The 26293-nt window shown below is 39.7% G+C and overlaps 1 protein-coding gene across 4 annotated transcripts in view; it reads right to left on the reverse strand.

Moving 5' to 3' along the window:
• Positions 1-18292, reverse strand: part of LOC111575345 (mediator complex subunit 13L) — a 90320-nt gene extending 72028 nt beyond the window's left edge. For all 4 annotated transcript variants that reach the window (XM_055019339.1, XM_023280396.3, XM_023280394.3 and 1 more), the window contains exon 1: positions 16821-18292. In XM_055019339.1, the coding sequence (XP_054875314.1) occupies positions 16821-16892 (72 nt within the window). In that variant the 5' untranslated portion in view covers positions 16893-18292. The remainder of the gene's footprint in view (positions 1-16820) is intronic.
• Positions 18293-26293: the final 8001 nt, after the last annotated feature.

Here is a 26293-nt window from a genome sequence, read left to right on the forward strand (position 1 = left end):
GTGTTTAGTTCAAACATGGCTATAAATGCAGAGGAAATGCTGAAAGAATGAGTTGATTCACAGCAGAAATTTAACCTACAATCGCTTAATGGCTTGAGTCATTTTTCAAGCACCAAATACTCTCTAGTTGTAGCTTCACCACAGCAGGGATGGGCTGTTTTTTTCTACTTTAGATCATTGTACACTGAAAACAAGACACAATCCAGACTTCTATTTAAGACCAAACAATCAACTGAATGACATTAACTGATTGGAAATAGTGCAGATCACTTCACTTTATTGTAGACACTGAGAAACATATGTTAAACACCCTCAGCAGATCCTGATCAGACCACCGTTGCAGCATTGATTTTTGAAAAAAAAAAAAAAAAAAAATCTACCTGACATGGAGAAAATGAAATAAAACAACCACTGTGCATAAAGTCCATTATGTGATTGTGGTGCTAAGCATGGTTTTCACAGCGCAAATAGATATTGGGTTTCACATGAAAGAGCACATCAGACAATGCTGATTTAATCAATAACTGCACAGAGGCAGTCCAATTATGTTATATTTTCACCCGCTTCCTGTTTACACAGCTATGATCTTTGTGTAAATGTTTAAGTTCATTTAATGTCTCCCTGTTGTGCTGTTACAGTCGTATTTAAACCACACCTTCACTGGCTGCTGCAGCTGTTGTAAAGACGGAATAAAGTGTGTAACTGTTGCAGACGGGAGCTGGAAAGTGACAGCAAGACATAAAGGATGGCCTTGAGTGAAATACATGAATGAACTACTACAGGAGAGACAGTATTGAAATACAGAGCGAGCCAAACGTGAGAGAGACATGAGAGGAGGAAATAGCATCGGGGTCAATGTCTGGAGTCCCGCCCGGCAACCGGCTTCTTCTCCATTTAATCTAATGAGGTGATACATGTTTATATTGCCTGTTTCAGATTTGGGTGTGAACAGTTGAATATTTAGCGATGAGCCGTTGAAAGAGGGAAACTTCTCGTCCAACCAGAGCCAGAAAAACCCAAATTTTTGAAACTGGGAAAAAAAAAAATATGAGTGACCCGATGGTGCTCATGTGTGCTTTGGAAACTTTTTGATGTTTGTTTGTGTCTTTGTGTTTGCATTTGTGCTTGAATGAGCCGAGAGCACAACGGCATTGTTGAACAGGACGGAGATTTGGCAGGCAGGGGGGAAATCTCTCAGTGTGTTGCGCTGCCCTCCTTCTCCTCCCCTGTGTTCACCCAGCTGTGAGGATCATGTTTGGCACACTGGCCCAGGCACCAAGCCATCCAAGACCGACTGAGGGGAGGAAAACACTGACCCATTTTAACACAGGGACAGGTAGAAAGAGCAGCTCAAAGCAAATTAAAGCCTGCAGTGTTTTTGAGTGGATGAAGAAAAGGAGGCTCCACTGCTTTGATGGCTGCAGAGAGAAGCACAGAGGAGACTCAATTCTGTGTGGATACGTATTATGGAGGAAACAGATCGGATATTCGGCATTTTCCAGATTTGAGATGAATAATTTTTAAATGTGCTCCTTTGGCTCTAATGCAGCTCCCTCTCTCTACCTGCAGCCAATTCACTGTGGTCTCAAGCTATTTGATTGGTTACATGTCGCGAGTAAAAGCCTATCAACTGTGAAGAATGAATGCTGAAAAGTTCTCTTTCAAGCGTCTGAGCCCCAGGCATGTTATCGTCACAAAATGACCAAAAAAGTAGACCTTTTGTTAGCACCAGAAACTGTAAAAATGGAGAGAATGGTTGGATTTTGAATTTTCCAATTGTCTTTGAACCTTGAAACTTAACTAAACATAAACTTGAAATTGAGATATTTGTTCAAAAAAAATTTTATTCTACATATCTCATTTAAAAATGTTCAAAAACAAAAAGTTTGTTCTGTACTCCTTTACACAACTTTGAAGCTAATAGTGACTAAGCTGTGATCAAAAGTCATGTGACTCAAATTCAGGGACTTTTCAGCTAAACAATACTGAACTGCAGGCTGCGCATATCTATAGCATGTAGAGCCACTATTTTTTAAGGTACTGGTAACACCCGTGTGCACACAGTAATCAAAAGAATTCATATTTTTTTCTTCTTATAATAACTAATGCCAACTGTATCCTATTACACAGGAGACATTTTTGAGTTCTATCTACTTCTAGTCATAGTTGAGCTGTTTCCATAGAGGTGACAGGAGTAAAAACTGTGCAGAAAATGCTTGGGATTCAGAGTATTAGTCTAAATTTTGGCCCTAAGATTTTCATTTTTACTGTAAAGGTAGATCGGTACCAATACTGGGGATCTGTCTCCTTGGTTACTAATAATCACTATCATGATTCTGATGGAAAAAATATTCCAGTCAACATCTTGTATCATGCGTGTGTCCAAATCCGAACGCAGAATCCAGCCAGAATCATGACTATTTGTCTACGTACTCAAAGGATATGTTCTACTCAACATATCAAATTACCGTTTGCCACAGATTTGTCCACAGTGCACACGGCAGCATCTTAAAAGTAAGCATACACTGAGGTACGCACATGACATCCACGAGCATCCTAACTGCAGAATGCACCCATAATTACAAGCGTGTCCCTCCTGTAATGACAGTGTGTGTAATGGAAGATATAAACGTTGGCGCTGTGATAAGCCAGGCCCTAAAATTAGCCATGACAAGGTCAAGGATGCTGTTTGTCCCAAAGCAAAGAGGAAGACATCTGCTTGCACTGCCTCGTCACTCCCAGTCAATGTCAAAAGTTCCTCCACTGTTTGGCACAGCTGTCTGCCGCGACTGAATCAGGAGCGAAGATGACGAGAAGCAAAATGTCACAAAATATATTCAGTTGTTTTATAAAGCGAAACATTGTTGAATGGTTCCCTGAGTATTTTCAGGCAGATAATACTCAGGTTCCAACCTGAGTCTGATATGATTTTTTTCCACAGTAAAAGCTCAATTATCCGTTGATCTGTCGAGCTGGTGCTTATGCACAGTGGTGTTTTCATCTAAATGCTAGCATCAGCATGCTATCAAGGAAGTGTGTACAAAATTTCACAGCAATCCAGCTGATAGTTGCTGAGATACTTCAGTCAGTAAAATTAGAATCTCCCTCATTAAAGAAATCTATGAATGTGCAGATGTTTTTAGTTTAATCTAATCAACTATAATGTCTCCTTATAGTGTTTGTGCACTGTAAGCTTCAAATTTCCACATCACATACACTGCTGTTCAAAAGTTTGGGGTCACTCAGGCAATTTCATGTTTTCCACGAAAACTCACAGTTATTCACGTGCTAACATAACTGCACAAGGGTTTTCTAATCATCAATTAGTCTTTCAACACGAAAAAAAACACTTTTCTTTCAAAAAGTGGCCAAATAAGGACATTTCTATGTGACCCCAAACTTTTGAACGGTAGTGTAAGTAGCAAACTGGACCACGACTGGTTTTAAAACTAGCTGTGACTTCACAGAATGAATCTCTTACATGTTAATCTCAGATTTAAGATGAGCACAGAGAAACTGTCAATAGACGAATGTGAAACCAGCCTTCTAGTATATATTTTCTTCTGCACAGTTCAGGAAAACATGAAATAACAAAAAGCAAAACCCATTTTGAGACGAGGGGGGGCTTCAAGGCAAAATCTCTCCACTTTATAAGCGCAAAAATGTGGCTTACGGTGTAATTTCTCAGATAATGTGTATTTTCTGGTGAAATAAGTGGCCAGAGGCTGCACAAACACAGGTGCTGCGTATTTGCTGGCCATGTGGAAAGCACTAACCCAACACCCTGCTGAACTCCTGTGGAGGATTAGCTGTGGCACAGTTGCAGGAAGGGGAACAGAGCTGCAGTTACATGCTCGCAGGCACATCCAAACACATGCCTGCACACAAACACTGGCACGCACACACATCGCACACAGCAGCTGTGATGATGTGCAGACCAGCAGTGCTCAAAAACATTGACATGCATCAGGAGGCAGACATATTTTCCGGCTGATGTCCAGTTATTTTTCAGCGGTGACAGCTACGATCTGCCCGTCCCTTTGTGTTTATTTTAGCGGGTTTCTGTTCTGTATGTGCACATGCATCTATGCGACTGTGTGCTTTTGTTGCACTGCATGTGGGCATGTGTATCAGCGAGGGCTACACTTTCACTTTCTGTATGATTTCTTACAATACTCCACCTTCGCTATCAGACCTTAGAAGTCAGCGATAGCAGCGCTAACAATCAGCCAATTCTCATCGTTGTGTGAATAAATTACCACTTGTAACACATAAGAGAAAACCTGTCAAGCATGTGCATTTAGCTGATATCACAACTGAGTCTGCAGGCAAAGTGAAAGCAGAGCTATTATCTCCGGAACTTCAGTGACAAATCAGCGCTGTGAATAAAATCCTCTTATGCAAATAAAAGCAACCTTTACTGATTTACGCTATAATTCTATCGCTGGTAGCTTTTAAAGGAAAGAGTGTAGCGTTGCTGGAATGCAGATTCAATCTTAGATTAGACTGATCAATCTCATGATGAATCAGAGCAGTGCTATGGCAGTAAAAGCAGTATTTTAGGTGCTAAATGAGGTGATCTTGCAAAAAATATGTTTTAATGACGAGGATCTGCCAATTTACTGTCGAAAAAATAACTTGACAGAAGCCTCCTGATGTGGTAATTATGGTTTGTTTGGTTGTACTGTCAGTCTGTCTGTATGTTCGTCAAGATGTGCAAATGCGCAGATATGCAAAGCAGCAAAGTCCTCGTCATCCTTCAGAGTGCAAAACAGCAAATCAAAGATTATTCTAGGCAGCAGTCTCTGTCTCTTTTAAACACTAATACAGAGGTAAAAAGGGAAAGGGGTCAAGGGAAAGAAAGATTTTGCTCCACTGTCAATAAAACCGCCGCTGCTCCAAGCCCCTTGTTCTGTAGGTTGGCTGGTTCAATTTCTGATTGAGTGCAGGACCAAAAACAAGAGCTTTCCCTTCAATTGCTAAGACGGACCAAAGCTTTGACCTTACTCTCACCTCTATTATCTTTCCCGTCCTCACTCTCCCTCTCATCTCTCAGCACTCTCTCTCACTGTCACGGATGCCTATTGAATACACCCAGGAGTCTCTCACGCTCTCTTTATGTCTTTTTTGTGCAGTAAACAGAGAAAAGACAACAACTAACCATATGTTTCCAGAATATTTTTTGCGATACTCTGTTGGTAGTGTTTCACTGAAATCCCACTCTTTAGTTTGTCAGCATGGAAATCTTTCTATCTTTTTTATTGATTCTCTGTTCTTCTACATGCTTTGGTGTGTGAGAAAAGTGGTTTCTAATAGGAATCTGGACTTTAAAGTAGAGAGTGTAAAAAGTATTTCCTGAAAATAAAGTGAACTGAGCCCAGGCTTGGAAAACATAATCCATATCTCAACTAGAGGTCAACCTCAGTGCAGCAGGCATGTGCTTGTAATCAAAAGAGAAATATGGAAGTCAGTACTTTAATCTTTAGCATACATTGCTCAAACAGAGAGCTGTGGAAACCGTGGGACTTAAAGAAGAGGCTACTATTTGCAGAGATTCAAAATGTTTGTCAAACTGGAGGTCTTTTTCAAAGCTGGAACATGCATACAGTTTGTACAGCATATTGTTTCGAGCCCAGCAGCTTTACAATGACGAGGAAACATGGATAGCGAAGCTGAGAGGAAAACACTCCTGACATGCACTATTCAGGAAAGCCTCTGCAGTCTGAAAATATTGTTGCTCCTCTTGTTTTTCTGTCAAAAACTGGTGCGACCTTTTGAATGGACCTCTTGAACTTCCCAACATGCAGCTAAATGTATGTTTGGTTAGTACTTCCAATGCAGGGAAACACACACACAAGACAGAGAGAGGCTTGACCTGGACTCTGCAGAGCACTTCCTTTCACTCTCATGACAAGTGGCTGTTAATATAACAATAGAGTGCATGAAGGTAACTACAAGCACATCATTAAAAATGTATGCATTTGCAGAAAAAGTTAAGACTACACTATATTTACTCTGCTTTTATGCAGCTCTGCTGAGCTTTACGAGGAACACTTTTCTGAGAAGAATGCAGCTAATGTGACCATTTCCATCTAAGAGGACAGGTGAATAACGCTCCATCACAGCTGACAGAAAGCATACAGAAATATGCTGCCTAAGAGAGATGCCACTTCTTCAAGACTCTCTCAACAGCGTAAGAGCCTCACAATCTGATTGTCTGACAAAGAAGACACTTAAAGCAATTGAGAGATGTCTTGTATCAGCAGTTTTACTTATTCTGGCACATGCAAAACACTCACTCTGTCAGAGTGGCATAGCTTTCTCATCAACGTCAAATCTGTTTAGACGCTTGACAAGATGCCAATATTTGGGGTGTGTTCAGATCTCTTGTGATGCCTCTGAGTCTTTAGATAAATTTATCTGACACACACAACTGCATCCGTCTCTCTTTGATTCAATGTCAAAGGACAGGGGAAATGGAATTATTTCTAACAGACGTTTCATTCTTTTGAGAAATCAAAGAATATTTTTAAACTGCTTATGGTTTAAGTTTTTTCCACCAGTACACAGTGAGTATATTTACACGCTCTGTAATTCCTAATCTAATCGTTTTCATTGTTAGAGCGTCCACCATTGCCGCAATTGAAACTATTTACTTGGAAGCTTATCAGCCTCACTGTTTACTGTCCATTATGTCTCATATCAGAGAACGTTTGCAGGAAATTTTATAATGACGTAAGATTTTGTCACTGATTTCAGCACTGATTGCAATCCTGTCTCAAAAAAGCATTTACATAACAGGAAAATAGTTATTTTAAGCTTTTTTGACAGCTGGTCGGTTAGTAGTGGAGGTAAAAACCCAGTGAACTCCTTTTACAGCGCACTGCTGTTGTGTGAAAAACTACCTGCAGGATTTGCAAAGGAAAATCAAATCGCAGCTGCCTGTGGCATGATGAAAAAGGCGAAATATTGACTGTTTATTAAAACTTGATTTAGTTTAGCTGTATTTCAAACAGACACAGCAGTCGCTCTTCTATTGTGTTTCTGACAAAGTAGCTGCTCAGTGATTGTTTGCAGCCGTATTAAACCACACAGGCTGTTACCACAGTAACTACGATGTCTCATACACACAAAAAGAGACTAAAATCCTACAACTTTAATGACACAGTTTTACTTAAATGCATAAGAGCAGACACGCTAAAGCACTAAAATGAAAACTAAAGAATGGAAAATAAATATGAACAAAGACTGTGTAAGCTGGATGGCTGTGACACTAAGTCAACACTGAGAAGTCACCAGTTAGAGGAGTCAGTGGCAGAAATCAGAACAGCCAACGACTCCCCCTTCATCAATTAACCCGCTGAAATCAAATTAACCCACAAGGAGTCGTACTCCCCTCTGGCATTTTACAACACAAATGAAGAGCGATGCACATTGCTGCACTTGTGAGGGAGCGAGAGCAACACAAAAGCACCAAACAGGTGTAGAAAGAGGGCCTCTGGGGCTGCAGACACTAAACAGATGCCTTTCCTCTGCCTTCTGCCACCACCTTTACAAGTCCCTACAAAACAAGGGACCGTCATTTGATCTGTGTTCTGCTCCAGCATCCAGCCCTGGGAGGTGAGCAAGCCAAGCGACCTAATTAGAGCAGCGAGCGTCCCCAGGGCTGAGTGACGGATAGACCTGCCAATCACGCCACGGAAAGCCTCCATCAAGCCATGACTTCTCACCTGACACAAAAGGGAGTAGGAGGTAGGAGGAACAAAAGTGGAAGACCAATAAGGACAGCGAAACATTGTGTACAGAGGCGCTGCCACATCTGAAAGACAAGATCCCCAGCCATTTGGCAAATAAAACAACACAAAGCTGCAGCATCAGGCTGCTTTTAAAGCACTAAGGGACAGGCTAAAGCACTGGTCCTGCTTCATCTAAATTATTAACATGCAAATAAATAAACCAGTGTCTGCTTTACTAGCGTCTCTGGTGTAACTTAATTAACTGTGACAAGCCACGGGGAGAGAGAAATGAGCGAAAGACACACACAAAGACAGAAATATTGAGAATCACAAAGAAGGAAAACAGAAGACAGAGAGAGAGAAGTAAAAACAGTTGCTAGGCAACATACAACATCTGTAAGAATTCAGCAAGGTATTCAAGTTTTGAGATTTCTGTCTCCAGGGTTACAGTGGATATATAACATTTCATGCACTTTGGTGGTTCCTTATTGTACTCTAAAAAAAATTAAAAATCTCTGTATGTTTTCTCTCCTGAGCAGAACTACGCCTCCATTTGTTCCCTTTGCAGCTGGAATTCATAAGCTCAAATTTGGCTGAAGATTACTGCTGTAGGATTACTCACTGAGTTTCTGTAGCGAGAGAATGATTTAAGTTGTATTAAAAAATTATCCAGCGCGGTAATTGTACAATTAGCACTGCATGGAGGCTTCTGAAAAGGCTACAAGTAGTTAACAGTCTGATTGTTCCTGAAATTGGGCAAATGGAGCATAAGCAGTATGAAAAATATCTCATTTGGCTTGTAATTTCCTGCATTGATTTTTTTTCCACAGGGATGCTATCTCAGATAAAATGACACAACTGCGTAAGTCAGCATGACTTTTCCTTGTTTCATTACACACCAGATAAACAAAATATAAAGAGGAATGACTGTGAAAGGAAGAAAGTGTGCGTGTGTGTGTGCAGGAAGTAGCCAGGGCCGGGCCATTAACTTCACACCTGAACAGGCTTCAACCCAGAACTCACCTGACTGCTAATATGCTGTTTACATATGATGTGGGAGTGGCAGCCAATCAGAGGTTTAAGAGTACAAGTCCACATGCACGCACTCACAGTCTTATGTAATCCTGCTCAAGTCCTCCTCTCGTGTCCATTCACTCTTTTTCAGCAGATTCAATACTACCGTGGCATATTCACATCTTCACAGAGCCCACCCTGCACAAACACTAAGCCCCAGGGCTCCTAGCTGCACTCAGTCACGTCTGGTAAATACTCTATCAAACCTTTTGTGGCTCGCTATTGTGCTGCAATGTCCATTTATTCTATGAAGCGAGCCAGAACTGAAATTGAGCTGTACAAATTTTCATTAGCATCTGAAAAATCATGAGTGTCTGCCTAATTCAAGATGAGAGAGAGCGCCGTTTGGCAGAGCAGGGAGAATCAATGCACCGCAAATGGCGGTGAATCAACAGTCTGCACATAATGTGTTTGTTCTCATCAAGTACCCGTCTGATTGGTCACAGATAATCTCTCAATGGAACATGAACACATGATAATTAGAATTTGCAACAGCGCAGCAGACAACATTAATGTTTTCTCTCTCCCTCCCCTTGTTTTGCAGCTCAAAGAGACACCCTTTAACCTAAGTGTGCTCTAACTGCAATTGAATCCCAGCCAACCATGATATTGGCAAAGCTGTCTGGCTTGCAGAAAATATTTGCCCAGTTACAAGCAGGGCAATATCTCCCTTTAAAGAAATTCTCTTTGTCAATGTGCCTGCAGTCAGGTGAAGAGATTGCAAACAGACAAAGCCCACAACTCCCGTGTGATGCCACAGAGACCCCACAGCATCATAAAGCACAAGTTTCTCTGGAATTTAGCTTCCAATCAGGCAACAGGCTGCAGAATCTGGGTTCAATCCAGAGGCAGTGTAGCAACACACATTCAGAGTCTAATAGGTTGGACTAAAGCAGCAGTAATCTGTAGGGAAAAGCACCAGTGTGAGGCAGGTGGAGTGTCTCTGCTCAGGATAACCACAATACTGCCAGATTCAACAGTGGTGGAAAGAAACTAAGTACATTTACTGAAGCACAATTTGATATTAGGTTCAAGAAAATGCAATTTAAGCTGTGATAAGCAGATCCTTTTTGCTTTTTGATTTTGAAAAAAAAAGATTTTTATGACTTAGTAAATAATAAATACATCCTGTAAGACTTTTGATTTTTGCAGTACACAACATAAATGATCACTAATCATTATTATTTTTTAAAAATGTTCCACCATAACATTACACTGTAAACATTAAAATATAGCTTTCAGATACATGCATAAGTAATGGTGATCAAAAAAATTATATAGAGTGTATAATGAGCGTTTTTACTCCATGTAAACAACACAGTAGCATCAACACTGCAGTAATGATGAGGGTAAACCTTCAAAACCTGCTGGTGGGCTTGAAAGTCATGGTATCTTTCATAAACAACGCAAAGATGAAACTAAAAATGGATTTTAAAAAACACTGGATTTTATACTTTCAAACAATAATTTAACGACTCATCTTTGACCTATAGTTCAATTTGAAAAAAATATCAGAATCTGAATTATATATTATTATTTTATATATATTATATATTTTAGTAAAATCACTTTATCCTGCATTTCATGTTTAAAATTTTGCCAAGAATTTGTTGTCTGCAATAACAAAACATTCTGTGCTCTTGGCTGCAACAGTAAAGCTATAAGCAGTCCACTTGTGACCGGGATGTTTTGGAAGAGCTGGATTGAACTGCAGGCTGTGTTTACACAGAGCAGACAGGTGACAAGGATTTTTTTTAAAAAATTAATTGTAAATAATAAAATATCTCTAGTATGTGGAATCATCTTTTGGTCAGTATTGGTAACATGTGAGGGTATGTGAAAAAATGTTGCAGTGATGATTCTAGGTATTTCCTACTTTTGTAAAAATAAACTAAATTTTTGTATTTTCGTTAATTATTCATTGTATAACTCAATCACTACTTCTAGCCATGATGGTGCTGTTTCCATAGGGGTGCAGGACTGCGTATTGCAGTGAAAAATGAACCTACTGTGACCCAAAAAAAAAAAAAAAAAAACACCCAGAAACTGCTCAGGGTTCAGAGGGCTAATCAACATCTCTCTGAAGTCTATCAGTCTGTTTGCCAGCTAACTAACTAACTTTCCAGCTATCACAGGCTCTTGATGGCACCAGCTACTGCCCATTCCTGCCAATCCTCCGTTCCCACTCAGCCTTCTGTCGCCCTGCACACATGCAGGAACAACAGCGGGCGCTAAGAATAGAACACAGCTGGCACTGCGGGGCTTACATATTTCACACTCAAGCCACCGTGCTCCAAAATACTCCTGCCTATCCTGTCCCACTTCCAGCTCCGGGACCAGCGGTGGTTCCCTCCCTCCCTCCCTCCCTCCCTCCGCTGTCCGTCTTTGAACCGTTCTTCACCTCTGTGGCAGGTTCCTGACAAGCCTGCTGCTCAGATAAGATCCATGACTACACTCGGGAGAATTTACTAGAGAAGAGATGTGTAGTAAAAACAGCAGTGGAAGTGAGGGGATCCCTGTCTTCCTGTTTCCAGCTTACGCTCCAACCTTTTTCCTGCAAGTAGCCAACCCGAAGCTCGTTCACAAGTCATGCGATTACGGCGGCGAACCTGTAAGTCTGTGTCTCTGGCATGCAGGATGTCATGTTCTCATGGGTGGGCCACTGTCGGGATGAGTCCTATTGCGATGACAAGGGATTCCCACAGCAGTGACAGGGGCAGATTAGTGGGAGGTGCCTCATACAGACGGGAGGTGAAGCCATGAAGAGCTGTCTAAACTGCAAACGAGCAGAGCCAAAAGCACAGGTTGGGCATAGGGGGTGGATTATTATTTTTTTTTAGTGAGAAGCAACCAGATGGAGGTGCTCCATAGGGCATGCAGCAGAAGACTGAGATGCTGCCTTGGAAACCTGGACTGATCCGTCTCCTTGAGGCTGCCGCGGCTTCAATGTCACCCTTAAATATCTTCATATAAGCAACCTTATAGATTTTACAGTTAAACACGCCTAAAAGACAGTCAGGCACCAGCAGCTGACATTGAGCATTTATACTCGTTTGCTGCTTATCTCATCTATCCTGATTTAAAAAGAATCTATTTATTCAATGTACTATTGCAGTATTGCATATGTAAGCAAAGCCTGGATGAAATCACCCCTTTTGACTCACATTGTTGTAAAAAAAAAGACTATTAAAAACACATCACTGTGCCACACCCTTGACCGGGGTCCTGTTTCCTCTTTGAACATCAGCCCTGTCATTTGAGTCAAAACGTACAAATCTGCAGCTGTCAAACACACTCAGACATTTTTAATCTGCTATGCTTAATGCCTGCTAAATACTATAGTACCAGTCTTCTCTATGAAATTGCACATGAAATGGATTACTGTACTCTTTCAAAGTAAATTTGCTAATTAGCTCGGCTCATTTATTCTCATACAAAAATTCCACTATAGCATGACAAGGGCTGGACTGTTGAGGCTGATGATCATATTTAAATTTCAAAGGTTTGATATTTGATTAGACTTTCATTCATTTAGTTGATAAAGAATTGTGACAGTGGGGAAAAAAGTGCATTGCTGGCACTATGCCTTAATAACTTCGTACATCCTGCTGCTATTTTGGAACGCAAATGTCTTGTTACTAGTTAAAGCCTCTCTGTGGTCATTGATGAAACCCATTAAAAACTCACCTCTATGAGTCAAAATTACTTATTCACAAAAAAATCCACAGTATTAAAAGAAAAATCGTCCCTTGTTGCCTTAAAATGGCTTAGATGCAACTATACATAAACACTATCCTGCCTCATCCTCTCTGGTAACTCCGACCCACTCAGTGCAGCTCAGCACACCAGCTCACTAACTCAAACACTGTGAAACTACTACACGCTACGCAATGTCAGGCTGTAATAGTGCAGAAATTTAGTCATACAAACAGATTCTGAAGACAAGTAATGATACAGAAAGTCTCATCCTGCAAGCTGACCCGATTGGTTCCATAAATTTATTCCATATGAAACCCCATAAGTCTGAATCTGTGATTTAAAGACAGCTTTTTCACGGTGGAAACACTGTTTGCTGCTTATTTTGTTCATAATATGCTATAAAAAAAACATACTGACATGTTAATAAGGTACAAGAAAAACAACTGATTGTCACTTTGGATTTATGTACTGAAAATGCAACAAATCTCCTGTATATTTGACAATATTTGTTTAATATTTCTTTAATATTAAGTAATCATTCAAGCTGGGGCAGAACAATATGCAGAAAATAACTAAAACAAAAACATATTGTCATTATTTTTGACAGACACTGCAATAGAGTCACAGTTTCACTAGACATAATAATTTTTGCATTTTTTTAATGGAACTTCCATAAGAATGATGATGTTTTGCTGCAGTCTGTTTATGAGTGAAGATCTGTCTGTGTAGCAACACAATGCTTCATATATAAGGGAATGTTTTGTCACATTTTACCTTTATCAATACAATTAATTGCTCTGCCCTCATTCAGATCCTAATTTACAAACACTGCAGAATTCCACTTAAAACTTGGCGTCTTTTTTAAAAAAATAAAGCCGAGGATTTTGTCATATTTCCAAGTGTAAGGTATCAAAAATACTGAGTCTTGGGTTTCAACCTCTTAGTAATGCATCTGCACTAATTTAACAAAATTTAAAATGACTCCCAGCTCTGTAGAAACTCTAAACGATTGTTTGGCTCGGCAGACCGTGACACACACTCGATCCAACCGTTGCTTCTACTCTCATCCCTAAGCATCCCTGCAATATCCAGCACCATTAATAACGAGGAAATGCAAACAGTCTGTATTAAAAAAGCACCACTCCTGATTACCGGCGTCTTCTTACAAGCCATGGCCACTCACCTGCCATAAATCAAGACACCGCTGTTAATGGTATTCCCTGAGCCTCATCTCTTAGCACTTTATTTCCACGCCAGACGGTAGCATCATCATTATACATGCAAGATCTCTATTGGAATACAGTTTGGCTAATGAGCACCTCTTAGTTGATCACATTAGACCTCTACTTGAGGACACTTAATTACCAGTGTTACACTCCACACGCCTCCGTCGAGGGGACAGCAGAAGTCCTTTAATTAAGGTCTCCGCATTCTACCTATGTTTGTTCACGCCGGCATCCGTGGGATATAGGATGTTGTTGCGGGGCCGAATAAAAAGACATGTGGTGTGTATGTGCATGCGAGTGTGGGTGGAAGATTTCATGTGTGTTGTGATGAATATGTTTGTGTGGGTGTTTATTTTTTTTGTGCCTCTCTTTGTGTCGGTGCTCTTGTTTGTGAATGCATCTGTGTGTGTGTGTGTGTTTTTGTCTGCGTGTATAATATGATGGGTGTTTGAAGTTTGTCTCCTGAGTCTGCATGGTTTACAACATGCCCAGTACAAACACACACACAAACACACTCACACATGCGCACACACTGAGGCTTCCTGTGTTGCGAGGCTCTTAACTGTCTCCTCCTTGCATTTCATATTCAGCCTGGGACTCGGTGCTTTAAGAACCTGCCCAGTCCACAGAAAGATGACTGTTTTCTCTCTCTCATTACGTTCTCCCTCTTTAATTTTCTCCCTCGCGCCGTCTCACTCCTTCACTCTCCGTTTCTCCGTCAAACAGGCTGAGGCTAGCAGTCAGGAAATGCACATCAGTCATAATACTTTCCTAAAATGAAAACAGATTCTGCTGCAGTCCTTCAGCCACGCTTTCCTCCCTCTCTCTCTCTCTGCCTCAGCTGAAAACATTCCTCTGTTTCTCCTCTCGTCCTCCACCCTTCCCTCCGTCGTTGCCACTTCAACTTAGCTCACCAGCTCGGCTCCTTTTCTCCCACTTGCGAGGGTCTCGTTTGCTTTCTGTCACAGATGGATGATCACCAGCACAAGAGACAGTTGTTTTGTGGGTTTGTGTGATTGCGGCGATCTCGCTAGAGCGCATGACAGTAATCTGCTGTTGCCCCCATAAAAGTCCCACAGTACAGCCACTTGTGCTTTCTAAAAGGCACTTTTTTTTCTTTTTTTTTACTGCTGCAGGTTGCAATAACAGCCAGCAAATCGGCGCAAGGGACGAGGTTAATGCATGCTGGAATGCTGTTTAACAGGCTGTCAGACGACAGCGCTAACCAGTTAACCACAAGACCTTTATCTGAGAATACAGCCAATACAACCTGGAGGGAAAGGTTAGGGAATATCCCACCTTAAAGGCTGTCTTCTTGTCATTTATGGAGCTTTAAATGGCAAATTTGAGCCTTTTTTCCCTCCTATAAAAGCAAAGATTAATATTCCACTGCCTAATCGATTATGTGACTGCTACTAGAGCAAGCTTCACATGGGGAAAAGCCTACAGGAAATAATAACTGCAGTTATTCAGATGAATTTCATCATTTTTCGATTCAATTCATCGACTTCCGGTGATGCTAACAGCTGCTTCGACCTCCACCTCTCGAGCTTTTCGTGCACATCTGTCTCAATGTCTGTCCTCTTTGTTTCTGTCGTAGCCTCTAACCAGGACACTCTGTGTGTCATTAGTGTTTCTGTCCTGTCTTGGACTTTCCCTGTAGGAGCCCTGCCAGTGAGTAACCGCCGAGGCACTAACCAGTCATAAATATTCTCAACAAGCCAGCTGATGGATGGCCTCTTTCTCCCTCAGTTTGAATGGGATGTTCATGACAGCCAATAACGCCACCACGAGCTTTTTTTTTTCATCCACAAGAGAGTAAGCCTCGTATGAGACGGTGACAGCGACGCAATCACCGTTTTCTTTTGTGTCAGGCAGAGAAAATTTAACACGTCTGATAGTGGAGAGCATGTTTGTTGCTTAAGATGCCACTCTGGGTCCCTGCTTGTTCCCTTTACAGTCGGAAGCATCACTGGAATACATGAGAAAGGAGAAGCGGCAGTAAAATGTTAGCGATCTCTGCAAGTTTATCTCCAGATCGTCCAAATCCAAACCTTGTCACGTGTGTTTACGTAGCTCTGGTGGGACACGTGGAGTGTAACAGTGGTCGACAACCTGCAGGATCACCTGGAAAGCCCTCAGGACCCCTGTGCTGTTGTGGTTTCTCAGCAGCCTGCGCCTGAGCTCAGTCTACCGCATGCCTTTCCACTTGGCTGCCTGTTGTAGTAAGACAGTTAACTCGCTGATTGCAGGATGAAAACTGTGAAAACACACTGCTCTGTCTCAAAAAAAAAAAAAACAGCGAGTTTTGCAAAAATGATACCGCCTGTAGCGCCAAAAAAAACACCTTTTTTCAGATAATCAGAGTGTGAAAGCAAGTGTTTCCGTTGTGTGCGTGATACATGTTGTTGTCTGTTTAAATCCGAACCTCCTGTGAGACATGATTATATTATCAATTTTCTCCTGAAAATCTGCTCCCTTTGTGCTCACATCCACTTCCGATATCTGACCTGGTGAGTGTTATGCTTTTGAACTATTATTTGCTCAAGATAAGAACATCTTTTTTTTTTCTTGGTTATTCTCTGGCAGCAGCCGTTCCAAGTTAGTTGCTTGGCAATGCAACAAGAGTTCCTGCAACATTTCCAGTGAGATGATTATTTAAAGGGGGGAGGAGGATAATGACCAGGGGAACTGATGAGGGGAAAAAAAGAGTGTTTATGTATTGTTTATCTACTAAAAAACACACCATGCCAAAGCCGCAAATGCATGCCAGAAACACTCGGAAGCGTTTGAAATGTGTATTTTAAAGCATTATGGGACTTGGATTGGAATCAGATAGCCTAATAAAGTGGAGTTATTCTTGTAGATTGGAGGTTTTTAAGCTTCCTGGAGTGGAGATGGTGGAATATGGTGTTTCTTCCCGGCCCACTAACCCGTGTTAATGATTGCCTAATAGCAACATCAGCAAATTGGTTCACCTTTGTACAGCAGACACACATTTACGCGTGCCTCCCACGGTCTTATGACTTGTCGGTCAGCACTGACTGGCTTGTCTGTGGCGAGACATGATTTATTCATACTGTACCAGAGAGAAGATGTTGGAGTGGCAGTCCTCAAGGCTTGCCCCGTTAGCCACCCAATTCGCCGTTGTAGTCATAATCGTCCGCCTTTGGGGTCGTCAGAGCAGGGCATGTCGAAATCCTACATCGGGGTATCAAACACCGGAGCAGGGAGGGCTGACAAATGTGTTCCAAAACAAGCGGGCTTTCTAACCTCCACCAGAGGTCCGGAGAATAGACTAGAGAGAATGGGCGTATTCAGAAAGAATATGCATCCATAAAAGCTGGATATGTTGCTGCCGTAGAAAAAAACAGAGAGAATCCGTGCTTGTGGATCACAACATTGTTCCAATCCAGGTCAATCCCAATCTGATCAGTGCACAGAAATCCATTTCAATCCGGTGGAAGATCCAACACAGTTTCAACATTAAATCCATGAGAAACACCCCCCCAAAAAGAACGACTCCCCCCCACCTCCCTCTCCAAAGAAAAATGTGCAATTAAGTGTCCAAACTTTTTTTCCTTTTTGTTTTGGAAAATACGTGCGAAAAACAAATAAATCAACTCGAAGCCGAGAGACGCGCAGGATATCTGATGATTCCGTCTGCTCCACAAGCTGATGCACCACTTGTGATAGTTTTCGAGAATTGCATGCGCTATTTATAGCCTTTTCTTTCTTGCCACAACCGTTCCTCTCACAATGTAACCCAGTCTGTCTCGCACAAACAGGCGCTGCGAGCAGGAATGTTTAATCCCTCTGTTGCTCTTGAATTAAACTGACCGCAGACGAAGGGGTCGCTGGATGAAAAAAAAGACAGAAAAGAAGAAAAAAAATGATAATAAATTTAAAAAAAGAAAAAAGAAAGAAAGAGCCCCCCGGTGCTCCTCCGTGGCAGGGCGGACAAAGTCGAGCTGGGTTTCCACTATAACCCCGAATCATGAGTCAAAAGACAAGAAAAAAAAACTATTCTCACACTCCACCACCAGGAACACGACAAGCAGGCGACTGTAGACGGAGGCTTGAAAAAATCCTTCCTTCCTTTCAGTTTTATATCATTACGAAACGTCCTCTCGCGGCCACAACATCCTCAATCTTTGCGCAGAACGTATCGGAAAGGGTTTTTCTCGCCAAACAAAACGCGGAGCTCAAGCAGAAGTCCTTGTCTGGCGCCGATTCCTGACATAAAGAATATGTTGCATGCTGCAGATCTTTTTTTTCACCCTCTGTGCCTCTAATAAACCAGCTCGGCATTTAAACGCGTCTCCTCCGGCTTGTCGAGAAATGATTGTGATTGTTGAATGAAATCCTCACACATGTGCATGATTCCCCTCCGCGGCGGCTCCTTCCGTCGCTGTTTATCCCTCTGAGCGCGTTATTGTGCTGCTAAATAAGTGAAGCCTGGATGTGTCATTCGCACCCTCCGTGTGTGTTTGTTTTACGCGTAGCGCTGTAGCATTTCTCCGCGCACGATCGTCCAGCCCACCACGCATTGTAATGTAATGGCGGTCGGAAGCGTACTACCGAGACTCGCCTTTCCATTTGGCCAAGTTTGCGCACACGTGATCAAAGTCTGGGATTACAGTGCTGTTAAATATCTTTGATATGAGACTGGATGCGACGTGCGCACTCATCGTTTATTGTTACATTCACAAAATATATCATAATCTATTTTTTTTATTATTGATTTTTTGTGTCTATTAAAATTTTTTGATGGAGGATTATTTTTACATAATGTTTTTTTTTTTCTCATCCCTGCATGGTGTCATTCTGTGATGCATTGGTTACATAATGTAACTGTGTTCTCACAACAGAGGATGTGACAGAATAGAGGTCAGAATGACTTACTGAGCTCATACTGTGTTTCATAAGAGATATCTATGTAGGTTATGGTCTTACACTCAGCATATTCATCGGTAGATTATCTGGAGCATATTTAGGATTTGAAAAATAAAGCAGGAATCAAATCAAGTATTTGCAGGGGGTTGTTCTGTTTGGTTTCATGCAGGGCCTGGATGAGATTTTAGAGGGCTACACTGAGGTGAAGGCCCCCCAGACACCCCCCTGACCCTGCAGACATAGAAAACTGTTAAGTTGGCTCTTTTTGTGCAAGCTTTACTTGGGTCAATATTTAATTGTGGGGCTTTTTGTAACATAGTTGACAGGTATCATAGTTTACATTTCTGCTGTTTTCAGGCCTAAAATCAACATGGCTGCCTATAACCAAACACCACATGGAATTTTTACAGAAAGATTCTTCTAAAATGTTATATATACAATTGAGTAAAATTGAAATTGAAAGTTATTTATAAAGATATTGTAGTAAACCTGTTGATATGCGATAAATCCACACTTGACTCACACACTACTATATATTAAATAACTCAGAAAGCCTTGGAGTCTGGCCAGTCTTTTCTTCAGGAGGAAATGACATCATGTGGAGCAGGTCATGTGATCTGGAATTAACACACTTCCTTGACGGGTGTTTTTGTAATGGGGAACTTAGCTGAAAGTTTCTCAGACACAGATAGAATTTGTTATTTTCCATATAAATTTTGATATATTGCCAGAAAAGAAATATCTGTCATAATTATCTCGAAATAATTTTTGAATCAGCTCATTTTATTATTGTTTAGCTAATTAGAAGGTGGTTGTTATTAAATTCGGACAGTATTTAATTGACATTTTAGTGATACCCAGTCATTTTTTATTGATAAATGATTGTTTCCATAATGAATAATTATGGAATTTGTAAAAACAGGATCATAATAAACATAAAACTTTTTTTTTTTTTTTTTTACTTTTAAAAAAATGTATCCAAGATATATCCCATGGACTTCAAAAATCCCTCAATTATATATTGAAGCACTTAATGCTGCACAAATCTAGGCCTGCCAATATTTTTCAATCAACTATTTTACAGATACATTTTTTTTAAATGACTACTTCACTCGAGTTGCATGTCATTGTACAAGCCAGCACAGTATAAAATGTAAGCGAATGTTTACATATTAAATTGCAAAACTGTAGAGCTGAACAGGCAACTCCAACACTGTGGTAAATAAATAAAATAAAATAAAATAAAATAAAAGGCCTATCAGTAGTGCAACTCCAAGTGAATTCCAAGTTCATATGATATCCCATTAAAAAGTGAAAAGGTTACATCTGTATATTAAAGTGCAACATTTGCAGCTGCAGCTAAAGCAAGTCATTTTCTCTTTGGTGTGTAATTTTTCTGTGACTTTGGTTGAACTCTACCAAAGGTCATGGGTGGTTTTTGTAGAGGTTGCATGTTGAAAATTAGGATTTTATTGGTGCAGAGCAGCCAACTCTGACAACAGACACAGGAAAGTATGTAAACAAGAACAGTTTTATTGGGAATTCTGAGGTATTAAAGGTCAGTATATGCGAGCAGAGAGAGCAGGAAACAAGCAAACAAACGTAAAGTGCCTCAGTGAGTGTTTTCTCTTCAGGTGTTTGTGCATTGTGCCCTGCAGCTGTGGTCTGCCATCGAAACTATGTGCAGGTTACAAGCCACATTTTTCTTTTGTGGTATTTTGAAGAACTCTCATGCTTTCAAAGCTTTGGGCCTTTGGAAGCTTTTTGTTCAATCGCTGTCTAAAATTATAGTCCTGACTGCAACTCACCACTGACAGGAGCCAAAAATGAACTAACATCATGAACATTTTTAGCATTGATGTCATAGATTATGTAGATTAATCATTGCAACGGCACACAAATCATTATTTTTATGTGAACTAATTGACAAAAAATGTTGCTAAATATGAAAGGGGTCACACACGAATCATTAACCAACTCTATGGTGCATTTCAGAGTTCTTGTTCTTGTTTTAATTATCCAATTTGCTGCTTTAGTCTTTTAATTCTCACTGATCTCATCAACCTTGTTTTCAGCAACAAGTGGAAGCTCTTTTCAGATTAGAATTTCTATTAAATCTGCCAACTACACCTGTTTTGCACTGTACAGAAGAACACGGTGGGTCATTTAGTGACTAACTGGTGACTATTATAGTGCATTTAGCAGCTAAAGAGACAGATAATTCCACTGAGAGTTGGTGGAGACCAAAACCTGCGCTAGAAGGAGGATGAACTTTGACCTCTCATTAAACAGGTACTAAAAGCCACAAATGCAGTGCAATCAGTGACACAATTACTATCTGCCATGTGAGCAACTAGGTAACTGTTAACACTGCTGGTACATAACATAAGGAGGTGAAATATTTCAATAGTGAATTTATAAAACAGATAAAAAGCCTTGGTTAAAATGCATAAACACATACATTTGATCTGTTTTTGGGTGCATGATAAACTATAAACATTTTAGGAAAAGTTTTTAAAAAAGAAGAAGAAGAAAAAGAAGATACCTTTCCAAAACAACCAATTTGATAAATATTATCCATAATTAAAAAACACATTTTACAATCAAAATGTAGATAACTGTTTTTGCAAATGAGCCCTTCATTTCAATGACATGTCTACAGCTTTATGCGATGCCAATAAAGGGGTCACAAAAATCAAGTAATGCACCTTTAAATAGAACTTTTATTTAAAAAAAAAATCTCCTCTCAAAATCAACTGATTCTTATAAAGTCAGCTAACTAAAGTGTAGCATAAAGTTTTGTCCCAGGCTGTTGTTTCTGCTTCCCTGTAATAAATACCAGACTACAGATTGTTTTCCAGGAAATTATTAGAAAACTGTTGTAAATTACAGACTGTAGTATTTCACCACAGAGCATTTAGTTTTATTGGTTATTTGTTTTGTTTGTTTTGTTGTGCCAAATGCATTCACATATTAAATATTCAGAGTCGAAGCACAAAAGGAAGCAGCATAAAAAGTGACATGAGGCATGTAAACTCATCTTGAGTTTGCTAAATCCTGAGACACAAACACGCTTCCCTGAAAACACACCAGAGACATGACCTCAGTGGCCTGAATGGAAGCTACAGCTCTGCTTCTAGCATCATTTCACTAGATTTGATTCACAGTTTGTATCAGATATTACCATAATATGTCCTGTTTGCTATCCTGCCTTTGTAGTGCACACTGTTATATTTATACACTACATTGATATTGTTGGAGGTTTTGTTTACACCAACTATAAACTCCAGGTCCTTCTGTTCTCCAGGATTGCAGGTGTTGCCCTTTGAGGCTGGAGAACAAAAGATGATTAATATAGCCACACTTTCCGTCTGCGGAGGCCGGTCAGAAGTCAGCACATCAAATATTTGCGTTATTAATCACTAATCAGAGGTGCTCATTAGAGGCTGTAAATACTGTTTGCTTTGATTTCGTTTCTTTATGTTTGGATTACAAAGGTAACAGGATTTATTCTTTCTGGTTTTAAAGCCCGCTGAGCATTTACTGACTTCTGCTAATTTGATTTCCCTTCGACCAATAAGTGAATGTCTTCCTGGACTCATCTTGTAGACCAAGCTGCTGTAATTACTATAGTGAAAACTGCCTTCATCTCAGAAAAAGAAAAAAATAAATGCTGAGACTCTTGCACACAGATCCCCCCAGAGGTCTTTAAAAAGATTCAATAGTAGGTTTATTCAGCCAATAAGCTTTTATCTCTCAATGCCATTGTTCCTCACAGAAAACTAAAATACTCCACATTGCATTGAATAGGCTTTTTTTAAAATTTGCAGCTGCACTATGATTTTTAAATACCTACACTCTGTTAAAAAAAAAATCATCTAGCATTCATCCTGCTTGCTCTCTTGTGACTCTTGTGAGTAAGGTGTTGTGTTTAAGGACACCAGCGTGTCAGATGCAGTCCAGAAGTTAATCACTGGAATTCACAGGAGAGGAAATAAATAGCATTAAAATATTTCTGGACTACAGTATTCACATGATTGTTTTGCTGATAACTGGACTGTTAGGCTGAGTTGTTGTTCCCCTGACTAACAGCTTTCTGAAATAATCTAATAACATCAACCACAAACTGTCCGGGGAATACACAGCACGAGTCTTTTCCAGCTTCACAGGGAGACATTTAAACCTCAAATGAACTGTGTAAACAAATGCACAGTGGCTGGTTTTCTTTCTTTTTTTTATAACTTAAAAGCTATTTTAAAGGCTCAATGCAAGATCATTTACAGATGAAAGAGACGTTACCTCTTATTTTAAACCAGAGTTTTTTTTCATAGGTATCTGTATATTCCTTTTGCTGCCTTTTATCTCCAGAAATAATCATCATATACTGACATATTCAGTTCATAATGATGCAAATGCAATCCTCACATTAATCATTTCATAATGCTTTATGTATTTGAGGAAAAACAACTTGTAGTTGGCACATACTGCCACAGAGGAGGAGTGTTTAGTCTGGTGATTCTCCTTATATCTGCAAAAAGCAGGGGGGAAAAGATATGAATCAGATGGATGAGCAAGGGCTTAGCCTGGCGGTTATTGATCCCTTTGCTCCAGGAATGATCCAGAACTCATTTGGACACTTTTCCCGCCTTTAGTTCAATACATCCTTAAAGGCTTTGAAAAGACTTGCACACAGTTTGACACACTTGGTTTGGAGCTGATAGGATGAGATGCTATCAGTTTGAATAAATCTATTTCAATATGCCACACGCTTCCCCTCATCAGGCCCCCGCTGACTTGATCCGTGTGTGAGGAGAAAAGATGCATCACTGTTCTGATTAAAGATAATGTGTTTGTCCAGACGTTCTGTTTAGACATGTTGGGGTTGGAGAGAATACATGTGTGTGTGTGTGTGTTGACTGAGGGGAGTGTGTGGCTCTATTTAAGCCTATTTGTGAACTCATGTCATATAAAGTAATAATGTGTTGTAAACTATCAACATATACCCACATTATATCAGCTGACACAGGCTTATTTGCAGCATATGAAGTATGTTTACTGTCCTGTAACATTTTTATCTTTTTGGTTTGTCTTTTTATCCTTTAAAATGGATCAAACCTAATAGAAGTGTTAGTAACTGTCAAAAAAATAAGGTTTTAATCTTTAGCTGATTCTCTGAAAACTTGGCCAGAAATTTTAGATATTTCTCTATGATATTAAATATTCTTGATTTTTTTTGGAAAAAGTTTAACTAAAAAAACATCCTTATTCGGTAAGTTTTTTTTCTCTAACGATGATCTAATCAGCAGGAGATTAAAAAAACACTGCACCTAACAAACCAGAAATTTCTAAATATATATACCTCCAGTAGCTGCAGTTAGCGGCAGAGCTAATTCACTAATTAATCCTCCTGATGTCCTCATTTACAGACACTAAAAATACTGCTCCCTTGTCTGAAAAAAAACCCCAAATATTCAGCAAGAAATTCCCAGAATTTATAAAAAAATTTGCAAAATCTTCAGGAAGAAAATTCCAAAAATTCCTTGAAAGTTTCCCTTAACGGTTTTTAACATTTCTTTTTTTCCACCAAAAATTTTTCAAAAATTTCCCAAAAATGTTGAAAATAGTGAAGTTTTCACTGTGAAAATATGTATTTTTTCCACATTTTCAAATTTTAAAACGGGTCAATTTGACCCACAGGACAAGAGAGGAGGGTTAACAAAGTTGGTGTTAGTCTACTAATATATTACTAATTCAGCACCAAGAGCATAGACTGTACACAGTCTATGGTCAAGAGTAGCAGAAAAATGACTGAAATACTTGGATGTAAACTGACAAGATTTGAAAATAGTTTTCACAAAAACAACATGATATAACCTTAAATCTTTTTTTAGATTTTCCATATTGCATTCACTCTAAACTAAATTATATGAATGCTACTAATTCTGATAAATATTTCTTCATGTATCCATACATAAATAAAGCAAAGTAGTACTGATACTTACAAAGAATTCTCGGTTCTGTTTAATATATTCTTTGGCCTGTGTTTTAAAATTAGGCGTCTTAGTCTTTCCTGAGTAAGACATTACTTTGAAAATATCAGAGATAATTGTTTTTTGAGAGTTTAAAACATTACAAATAATAATAAAAAGCTACTATGTTTTCTAAATGTCTTGCACGACTGTTCTCATTATTATTAATTCAAGATGAACATGGGATGCAAGGGATTATGGGCATCAAAGAAAGGGTGTTCATCATTCACACCCAGAGAGGAATGTGTTTCTTTTAAGAACGAGCAGTAGCCTCGCAGTATCTTCATTAGTGATTGATGGATTACTGTGCGCTGAGTTAACTCACACCTAGCAGCAAATTCTCTCCATAAAATCAGATGGGAGTCTCGCCTCTCTTCGTGGGTCCAATACCGCTCTGGCATTTCCTGGAGCGCGGAGAGTCTGGCTGAGAAGAATAGATGGTGTGCATTATAATGAACATGGGCTGACACCGCCTCATCCATCATTCCACCCAGGAAAATTATAGCAGAGCCAGAGAGAGAGGCAGCGAGAGAGACTTTAAATCACAGAATGTGTACAGGTCCAACTCCTCTTGGACTGTCATGAGCTCACTGTTGCTGTTGTTTTTAACTGCTCAGCACACTTCTGGTTTTACTCTCAGAAAGAGACTGTCTAACTGTTTGTCACCTTGTCAAGCTGCTGCACTGTAACTCTTTTAATGGATATTATCTGCAGTACGTTTGTCTGTTTCCACTTACATGCTTGTTATGTGTCTAGCTCTTTGCCATTCAGATGGCTTTTTTTCACAGCAACTGCGTACTGTTTTCATTATATAGTAATCAGTGGATGATTTTTTTTCCAATTAATCTTTTGGCCTTTAATACTGAGAGATAGGGAAAAATGCCCATCATAAGTTCCCATAGGCCAGGGTCCAATACTCCAAGATTTTCAGTTTATTAAGATATAAAGCAGAGCAAAACAGCAAATCGTGACATTTAAAGAGCTGGAACCGGTGTGAGTTTGCCATTTTTAGCCATGCGAGACACACGGCTCTATGACAGGGTTCCCACAGATGCTGGAACTCCTTGAAAACGATTGTAGCTGAAAGTGGTATTTTCAAGATTTGTAAAGTGCCTGGATACTGAATAAAGTGCTTGGACTGCTTGAAATTGTAATAGTATTGCAACCAGGGTAAATGACTGGCTAGATGACACGACTAGTTTTCTTTCTGACTTGTTTCCATTCATACAATGCAGTCACAAAATGTAATTTTAGTTTTTTAGTGCACAAAAAATGTCTGATTTAATCTGCTGAAGAAGTAGCATAATATTTTTGTATACGTACACTACCAGTCAAAAGTTTGGACACACCTTCTCATTCAAGGCTTTTTATTTATGTTTTATTTTCTACATTGTAGATTAACAGTGAAGATGAACATTTTTTGTTTACAACATAATTCCACATGTATTCTTTTATAGTTATGATGTCTTCAGTATTAATCTACAATGTGGAAAAAAATTAAATAAAAACCACTGAATGAGAAGGTGCATCCAAACTTTTGACTGGTAGTGTACACGGATATATAGTATAAATGCTGTACATAAAAATTCACCACAGCTGTAAGATACTAGGAAAAATTGAGAGCGCACTTTAA

Source organism: Amphiprion ocellaris, chromosome 17 (genome assembly GCF_022539595.1).
Source record: "Amphiprion ocellaris isolate individual 3 ecotype Okinawa chromosome 17, ASM2253959v1, whole genome shotgun sequence".
Lineage (NCBI taxonomy): Eukaryota > Metazoa > Chordata > Actinopteri > Pomacentridae > Amphiprion > Amphiprion ocellaris.